Here is a 9,343-nt window from a genome sequence, read left to right as displayed (position 1 = left end):
CTTCCCCTCCTTGTCCTTCTGGAACATAGTAGTCTCAATCTCCTAAGAAGTGGCAGCCTCAGCTACCTTCCTAACTGAATAAAACCTCCTGGACACGAGGTACCATTGAAGATTAGGGCGAAGCCCTGCTAAGAACATCTGAGCCTGACGCTCTCATGTCTGCCACATTCCCGTGAAATGCAACAGCTCCATGAACCTACTCTCAAAGTCTGCAACTGTCATGTCTCCCCCTGAGTCAAACGGGACAACTCAAGTTCCTTCCCAGTCCGTGCTGCAGAAGAAATGTACTGCCCATCAAAGAAGTAAATGAAGTCCTCCCATGTGTGCAGAAGAAATGTACTGCCCATCAAAGAAGTAAATGAAGTCCTCCCATGTGAGGGTCATCCTCTGCTCTAGGGTAAACTAAAGTCGGTACCATCTCCTGGCATCTCCCTTCAGGCTGTAGGATGCCAATCTCTACTTCTGGACTGAGTCTACACCGAGTATGTCCAGAATGTTGCCCACATCCTCCTTCCACTTATGGGCTGCAAGAGGGTCGGGTGATCCCTGAAACTCTGGTGCCCTCATCTTTTGATACCTCTCCACCATACGGAGCCAAGCCTCCTGCTCTGTGGCTCTATCTGGGACTGCTAGAGGAATGGCTGCGGGTGTGATCCCTAGGGATCTCTCTCTGACAGGAACGGCAGGTATCCCCTACTGCTGAGCAACCGGTGGTGGTGGTGTCCGTGGTGTTATATGAGTCGTCACCAACTCCTCAATGGCTGTCATCCGGGCAATAAGAGGGGCCATGATATCCACCAAATACTGAGGAGCCTGCTGCGGCTCGGGTGGAGTCTGCTGAGGCTCAGATTGAGCTGGCTGCTGCTCAGATGGAGTCTGCTGTGACTCTGCCTGCCCAGCTCTCCGAGTACGAGGCCTACCACGTCCTGTCATCTCTCTGATCATAAGAAAATAAGAATTTATGAGTCACAAAGGACCTTTATAAATAAAGTATCACATTGAAATTTTCACAACATATAGTATTCACACAAATACTTTGAACTTATACGAAAATAGTTGTCATAAAAAAAAATTTCTCAAATTTTGAGATATACGCAATATCGTCCTCACTAATACTAGGAAATTCTTACGGACCCTATACAAGAATCCTAAGAAACTCTATCCTAGCTCCACGACTCGACACAGGATGATCCTAAGGATACTAGAACTAGAGCTCTGATACCAACTGTGACGCCCTTGGGTTCACACAAGGCTGCAGTCCAAAGTGAAACCAAGAATGTCAAACCTGTCATGCACCACACCGTGCAATAACATGTTTCACCATCATAATTAACATATATCTAGTAGAGTCAACAACAGGTATAGGTACAAAGGCAAGTAAAAGATAATACAAGAAATACTGATAAAATGATAATGATCACATAAATATCTCATCATCTAACATACAGAGAAAAACATAGTCAAAGTCTGAGTAGATAAACTAGAATACTCAACAAGTCTCAAGTACAAATATCTGAGTAAAGGAAATAAGGCATACAGCCTTTACAACATCTAGAGAATAGTCCTCAAATGTCAAATAAATCTACAGTGGAGCTCCAAAATAAATCCTAGCTAACATAGATAGCTGAACACTAAAGTGTGTCGCCATCAACCTGCGACTCTCCGGGCTCCTGGCTCGTTACCTAAAAGGGGGAGGGACAACGAGCGTCAAAGCTTGCATGAACATCATGTTGTTACTTACATGTATGCCATGTTATAATCTACATAAGTGTCATGTTATAAAACTCCTGTGAGAAAGTCATAAGCAGGGTTAAGAAATATGTCTGATACAGGAACTAGATACTGTGGTTTTCCAAACACATGGAATAAGTGGCAAATGTCCAACACGAGGACTGAAATGGATTATAGTCCAACACGAGGACTTCTATGGATTATAGTCCAACACGAGGACTGTGTAACTGTGAAAAGTATATGCGGACAGATGTACATAATCTAAACTCACCCACATTTCAGGGTACATGGCTAAACTTGTGTCAAAAGTCATCCCACATGTACAGATAAACTATTAACATGGTAAACTAGGGTCAGGTTATCAAGGCGACCCCGAAAAACAACTCAAACAGATCAAAAATCTGTAAAACAGCTCATCAGTCGACTGATGTGTCGACTGATAACGTCAGTCGACTCATATGTCGACCGATAAAAGATCAGACAACACAGCCTCAGCTCAGCAGTCGACTGATCAGTCGACTGAGAAGCTAAGAAAACAAAATCAGCCTGTCAGTCGACTGATCAGTCGACTGATGACTGAAAACTGCCCGTCGGTCGACAGATCAGTCGACCGATAGACTACAGAAAACTCTGCTCAGGTTGTTATTTACCCAAAATTCGATCTAAACTCATCCCCATCAATCCCAAGCATGAAAAATACTGATATCAACATATTTGCACTAAACTGGAATGAAAGATCACATATAAACATTTATCAAAAAACCTTAAACACATAAAAACATATTTGCACTAAACTGGAATGAAAGATCACATATAAACATTTATCAAAAAACCTTAAACACATAAAAACATGTTTAATATGTTTTGAAATCAATAAATCGTAAAATAACTCTTGTTAAACGTTTTTCAGATCTAGATCCATTTAATAAAACATTTTTGGTCTTTTTATAAACTGAAATGCTCAATACCTCACCTCATATATCATAAAGATTCATTCTTGGTACAAAAAATGCGTTTTTGGCTCAATAAAAACTCATTAAACTCAATAAATTCGTGTAAAACAAAAGGGACGGAGTTGGGCGAGATATTACTCGCCTCTGGGTGATGAACAACTCCTGGATTTGAGAGAGAGTGGATCCCCTCTGCTCCAACGTGAAGATTTCGCCAAAAATCCTCCAAGTTCTCCCCCAAATCACCAAGAACAAACTAGGGTTTTAGATAGGGGAGAGGGGGCTGGGGTTTTCTCTGGTCTGAAGGTGAGAGGAGGTGATTTTGGGTGAGAGGGGATATATACAAACAGTTAAACCCGACCCAAACCCGAACCAAAACAAAACAGACCCGAAACCTAAAAAACTAGAAATCAGCGTATCAGTCGACTGATGTGTCGACCGATACAGTCAGTCGACTGATGTGTCGACTGATCTGGAAAATTTTAGTTTTTGTGCATGTTTTGCCTATTTGCAAAACCATCGCACAAAACTCTACACCCATACTCTCATATCATCTCAAATAACTTATTATCATGTACCTCAATGATCTCAAGCTATTTATCATAAAAAAATTATTTATTTACTAAAAATTCACATATATTCATATATAAAATTTACGGGGTTCTACAAGTGTGTTGGTAGTAAAGCCTAGGAAGAGGCGGTAAATCCAAACACTTGAGGAAGGTGATACGGGTAGGCCAATACTTAGAGGAGTGTCTTGTGGATTGACAACATGTGTATTGTATTGTATACCTCATTTTGATGTTGACAAAGGGGGAGAAATATCTCATATCCTTTGTGCACATAGGTAGGGGGAGGAGTCTTATAGATAGGGGTAGCATCTATCTATAAGTATACTTTTATTTATTTTTATGCTATTTTATAATGATGGTTTGTCATCATCAAAAAGGGGGAGATTGTTAGGTCTCGTGTTTTGATGATGATTTACAAACCCCATTATTGGTGCTAATTGTTTGTCAAGTGATATTATGCATTATGTATTTTATCAATCAATATAGTGTCATCATAGGAGGATGGATGGATTTAAGCTTCAATGATCATATTCATGGAGGTGGAGGCAAGTTGATGAAGAAGAACTTTCAAGTATGATATATATAAGAAGGTCTTCATCAAAAAATTAGCAAATATCGAGTCTCAAGATTTGTATATATTTGTGAGTGGTATTTGCATTTTTATTTTCTCTCTAGATCATAATGTAGGCAAGAAATAAAATAGATTACTTTTGAAGCATTTGGGGATCAAATACACACACTTCTAAAACTGTATTTTTAACCGTTTTGCAAAATGATAAGTTTTCATAATTGGTAAATGATATTTAAGAAAAAAAATTTCTAACATGTTTATTTTTATCAGAATAATCATTGTCCTAAGTTTTATAATTTTTGGAATTTATTTACTATCTTTAAAGCTCATTTGAAAATTAGATTTTCAGTTCAAAACTAGGTTGTGCACGTTTTTCCGTCGATCGATACTATTCATCAGTCGACCAAAGAACTGCTCTGCAATTGCTAAAAGTTTTTACTCAGTCGATCGACTTCATCAATCGACTGATCAGTATTTTCAGTCGACCGACACTATGCTCAGTCAACTTTCAAACTACTCTGCAATTGATGAAAAGTTTCTACTCAGTCGACCGACCTCCATCTGTCGACTGAATAGTGTTTTCAGTTGATCGATGGTTTGCATCAGTAGACCGATAGTTTCTCAGAATCAGCCAACGGTCAGCTCATCAGTCTACTGAACATTACATCAGTCGACTGAACAGTACATCAATTGACCGACGGCACTGTAACGGCTAATTCCAGATTTTGCTAATTTCTCGCCATTTGCTGTTTTGTGTTGGATTTGGGTTGTTATTTTGAGCTCCTATATATATCCCACAGCCCTCATTTGTTTAGTAACTAAGCAAGCAAAGAATATCAAGAGTTTCTACTTGTGTTTTGTTTTTGAGCTTAAACTTTCATCTTACTCTCAAGTTTCTAGTTTTTAGTTTTCACATTCATAACCCACAAATCCCTGAGCTTCAATTATTTCTCTCTTTATCCTTGTTATAGGATTGTTGTAAGAGAGATACTTCATTCATTTTGTATTGTGTGGTAAGCTTGATCTCGAGGAGATCATTGTGTGGCGAGTTAGATCTCGAAGAGATCGTTGTAAAGAAGTTCTGGCTTCCAAACCGGGTTGTGTAGTGTATTACCATCGGGAGAGGTGGTTGGGGACGTAGGTCAAGGGGACCAAACCTCGTGAACATATCGGCGTCTCATCTGGCTAACAATTTCTTACTCTCTCTCTCATTTATTTCTATATTGCTATATAGTGTCTTGAGTTGCATTGAATTTCATTAATTGCACATTAATTGTTTGATTAACCTATTCAANGTAATTTCATATTAATCTATCTCAAAACTTGTTTGGAATGAGTTCATCAAAATCGAGCATTTAACTACTCCGTATTTTTGACGATTTTGCAAAATATTGAGTTTTCACAAATGGAAAATGATATTTTAGAAATTTCTTTTTAACATGTTTATTTTCATATATATAAATATTTCCCCAAGTTTTACTATTTATGAAGTTAATTTTCTATTTTAAATTGATTTTAGAAAATCAAGTTTTTAGCAGTTTAAGTATCTGAAAAATCAGCTATCGATCGACCGATCGGCTCCACCAGTCGGCCGACTAGAAGAATTTTTCAGCGTCTAATTTTTTAGTCTTATCAGTCGGACTATTTATTAAATGACTCGATCGAGCATAGTGTTTTCAATCGACCGATTGGTTTTATCAGTCGACCGACTGTGTATTATTTTTCAGAATTAGCCAACGGCTCGTTTATCAGTCAACTGATGAAATTGACCAGTCAACTAATCTGCACTTTTTACTGTAACGGCTAGTTTTTTGTTGTTTTGTTTGAGAGGCTATAAATAACCATCAAGACTTGGTTTTTCACTTAGAGTTTTTATAAGATTGTTTCACTAGTTTGTTTCTAAGTTTAAGGGTGTTTGTTTATGTGAAGAAAGTTTCACAAAGAGAAGAATGTCAATTTCATTTTTGAGGAGTCCATCCTCAAATCTCAAATCTCTCTTTGTTTTGGAGAAGTTTTTCTAAACTCATCCTCTAGCTAATTATTATTTTGATTCTCATATTGTTATGCTAGATTGATTTGAGTTTAATTTTGTTTTACTCATTGTTTACACACAACCATTTGAGCTTTAGTATTTTAAATTTAGTATATTTGGGTTGTGAGTGATTCATTGAGTGAGCTTCATTTTCGTTATCATTTGTATTAGAGAACAAAATATTTATTTGCACTTATTGTTAAAACACATTGTAATACACGAGAATACTTAGAGAAGTGGTTGGAGAGAGACCGGGGTTAATTCCAAGATAAATGATTGATTTCCTAGCTCTAGAATCTATCTTCTCTTTTTTTCCACCTTAGGGTGGTAAGTGGTTGATTTCCTTCTACTACGAATCCTCATTAAACAAGAAAACACACAAATCACCACAGAGATAGTAGCATTAGAAACCATCCTCATTAACGTCTCTTCATCAATGTCGTCCATCTACATTGTTCTAAAAAGAAATTTCCTGTAAAAATATGATACATTATCTTGTATTCACTAAGACAAATATTAGAATGATGATACAAAGATAAAAATCTAATTGTTACTTAATGAATCTTTTTATAGAACTGAGTTTGGTCCATAAAGATCAACTAAACACTTAACTCAAAAAATTTAAGGAGTTAAGTAATCAACAATGTTCAAGTGCTCGGACGTAGATAAATTTTTTTTATAGAACTGAAGGGATAAGCTAATAAAACTAAAAGCAAATTAAAGTCCTAAAATAGTATACGAAATTCAAACTAATCTTACAAGTGCGCAGATAATGAACATGAAGTCAAAATCAATTTCATAGACTAATCAATGGAACGAGAATTCAAACGAAATTCAAACTAATCTTACAAGTGCGCAGATAAGAATATCCCAGTTATTTTCAAGCAATGGACGAGAACAATTTCGTCTTCAATCCAAATCAATTTCAGAGACTAATAATTATGCAGAACCAAATTCACCAAACCCGAATCAATTTCACATATAACCACCAAATCAATTTCACAGAAACCCCAAATTATTTTCACCAAACCCCAAAATTTCAAAGAAACCCTAATTTACAAAGAAAGGGAACGAGATTTACCTGCCAAGGAGGAGGCGTAGTTCGGTTGGAGAGAAGTTCGATTGAAACAACAAAAACACCAAATCAATTTAACCCAAAACGTTAAGGAGAGTTGAGGAGAGGTAGGGCGGTGGAGCTGGGAGTCGGGAACGCTGAGGAGGAGGCGGAGCCCGGTGAGGTTGAGGGCGGAGAGGAGGGAGGGGGTGGCATCGTAGAGACGGAGAGGAGGGAACGAGATCTAGGGTTTTCGTGCAGAAAATAGGACGACGGGTAAAAGAGGAGGGAGATGAAAGCGGTGACCCTAGGAAACTAATTTCAGGATATCAGTGTAAAGTTTGATGAGCTGGACACGCGTTGGGAGAGATCTAGCCTAAATCCTCTCTCAAAGAGGGGATTTCACAAATGCTATAATATAATAGTTTTTTATTATTTGGGTATTCAATGTCCCAAAATTTATTTTGAATCAAATAAAGGTTATAGAATCCATAAACTCAAAAAAACTCATTTTTCCATCCTAGAATTTATAATTTACCCTATATCCAAAAAAAAAAGTTGAAACAGACACCCCCTCAGCCTCATGGTACATTTTACTGCTTTTGGCAGTGGAGGCGATGGTTCCCAATGTTTTAACAATGTCATGATGTCAGAAGAGGAGATCATGAAAGTTCAAGCATTCATGAAGTGTATTTTAAATAAGAATTTGATATTAGTTTGACGATTACATGAGAACTTAAAATAATGTTAATCCTTATCATAATATTTACAATAACACAAGGTTGTCCTAATTAAGCAACAGACAAGTTGCACTTTAGTAGCAATTCTTTGGGGTTATACCAAGTGAAGATAGCTGGCTCTCATGATAAATAGCTGGCTCTCATGATCAAATATTTTGGTACATATAAAAATCTGTTATGTTGGAGAGAACACTAACTTTACATTCTACTATAAAAATAAAATAAAACGTACAAAGAGAACACTAACTTTACATAGTATTGTTTGGTTCGGTTCAATCTTTGGTTCGGTTTGCTTCACTTCGGTTTTAGTTTAATTGAAACAGGTCAAAACTGACCGTTTGCTCACCCCTACCCAGCCGCCACAGCAGCAACCACTAACCTTACTTTGTACCATAAAATAAAAATAAAATAGGAAAAATAAAAATAAAAATGCAATATAATTCAACATTACTTGTGTCAGAACCTTATTCACTCTCTCAAATCATCAAGCATTAAATCCAATAAACAGGACCATAAGGACAAGGGCATTGGAGTTTTGGCATCTGGGAGCGGCGTTGGGGAGAGGTGTCAGTGTCGAAGTCAGCACATTTTTGCCCGGTATTCCCCCCCCCTCCCCCCCCGCCACAGCAGCAACCACTAACCTTACTTTGTACCATAAAATAAAAATAAAATAGGAAAAATAAAAATAAAAATGCAATATAATTCAACATTACTTGTGTCAGAACCTTATTCACTCTCTCAAATCATCAAGCATTAAATCCAATAAACAGGACCATAAGGACAAGGGCATTGGAGTTTTGGCATCTGGGAGCGGCGTTGGGGAGAGGTGTCAGTGTCGAAGTCAGCACATTTTTGCCCGGTAGTGTGGGCATCAGGGTGGAGCTCGGTGGTGACGGCCACCACCAAACATGATACAGAAACAAATGAGAGGATGAGGAGGATCAAACGGAGGGGCATATTAAGGGTACTCTACCCTTCGAACAAGACCGACTAATAATTATGCAAAACCTCTCGTGTTAAGACATTTACATCACCATATCAACCTGCCATCCCCATCTAATCACAAAACAACCAGAAAAGACCCAACTCCCAAAAAATAGTTCAAAACATAGTTTGAACAGTAAGACCCCGTTATAATAGTCATAATATTGCCAGACAATCTGCTAGCTCATGATAAGCACCCTCTGTATAACGAACGTACTCTAATTCTAAATCTGTAACTTAATGGTGAGCGTTCTAATTTTGTTGCTATTGAATACAACATGACAACCCAAAAAGACCTGAGATTGTCAATTATATACCAGCCAACAAAGTTAATAGCATTGTACCAAAGAATGTAAAGCAAATTTTTTAAGCTTGAACCAGACCTCAATAGTCCACCATCACTGCATCAGAACAAAATCTCTCAACTCAGGAAAAATCAAGCATCAGCAAAAGTGATGAACATGAAACTAGTGCTTGCTAGGGCAGAAGAGCAATACAAATTCACATCTTTGTAATATACGGACAGGCAGCGATTGAATAGCAAAGTACTGCACGCCAGCTCCAAGTGAACATACACTACTATTTCATAATCTATGGAACTATTAGATGCAGGCATCATATGAAAAACTATGAAACCCATCCTGCAAATCAGTAACGACCTCATTCTTTCTCGCCCTAAGTTCTTCTCATTTTGGACCTTGCATATCTG

At 37.7% G+C, this 9,343-nt stretch overlaps 1 protein-coding gene across 1 annotated transcript in view; it reads right to left on the bottom strand.

The window, feature by feature from the left end:
• Positions 8,973–9,343, bottom strand: part of LOC109836430 — a gene marked incomplete at its 5' end in the record, with an annotated part of 10,629 nt that continues 10,258 nt past the window's right edge. The window contains one exon of the mRNA XM_020404328.1: positions 8,973–9,340. Within this exon, the coding sequence (XP_020259917.1) occupies positions 9,310–9,340 (31 nt within the window). The remainder of the gene's footprint in view (positions 9,341–9,343) is intronic.

This window comes from Asparagus officinalis, chromosome 1 (genome assembly GCF_001876935.1).
Source record: "Asparagus officinalis chromosome 1, Aspof.V1, whole genome shotgun sequence".
In the NCBI taxonomy this organism is placed as follows: Eukaryota; Viridiplantae; Streptophyta; class Magnoliopsida; order Asparagales; family Asparagaceae; genus Asparagus; species Asparagus officinalis.
This window is presented reverse-complemented; position numbering and strand designations above follow the sequence as displayed.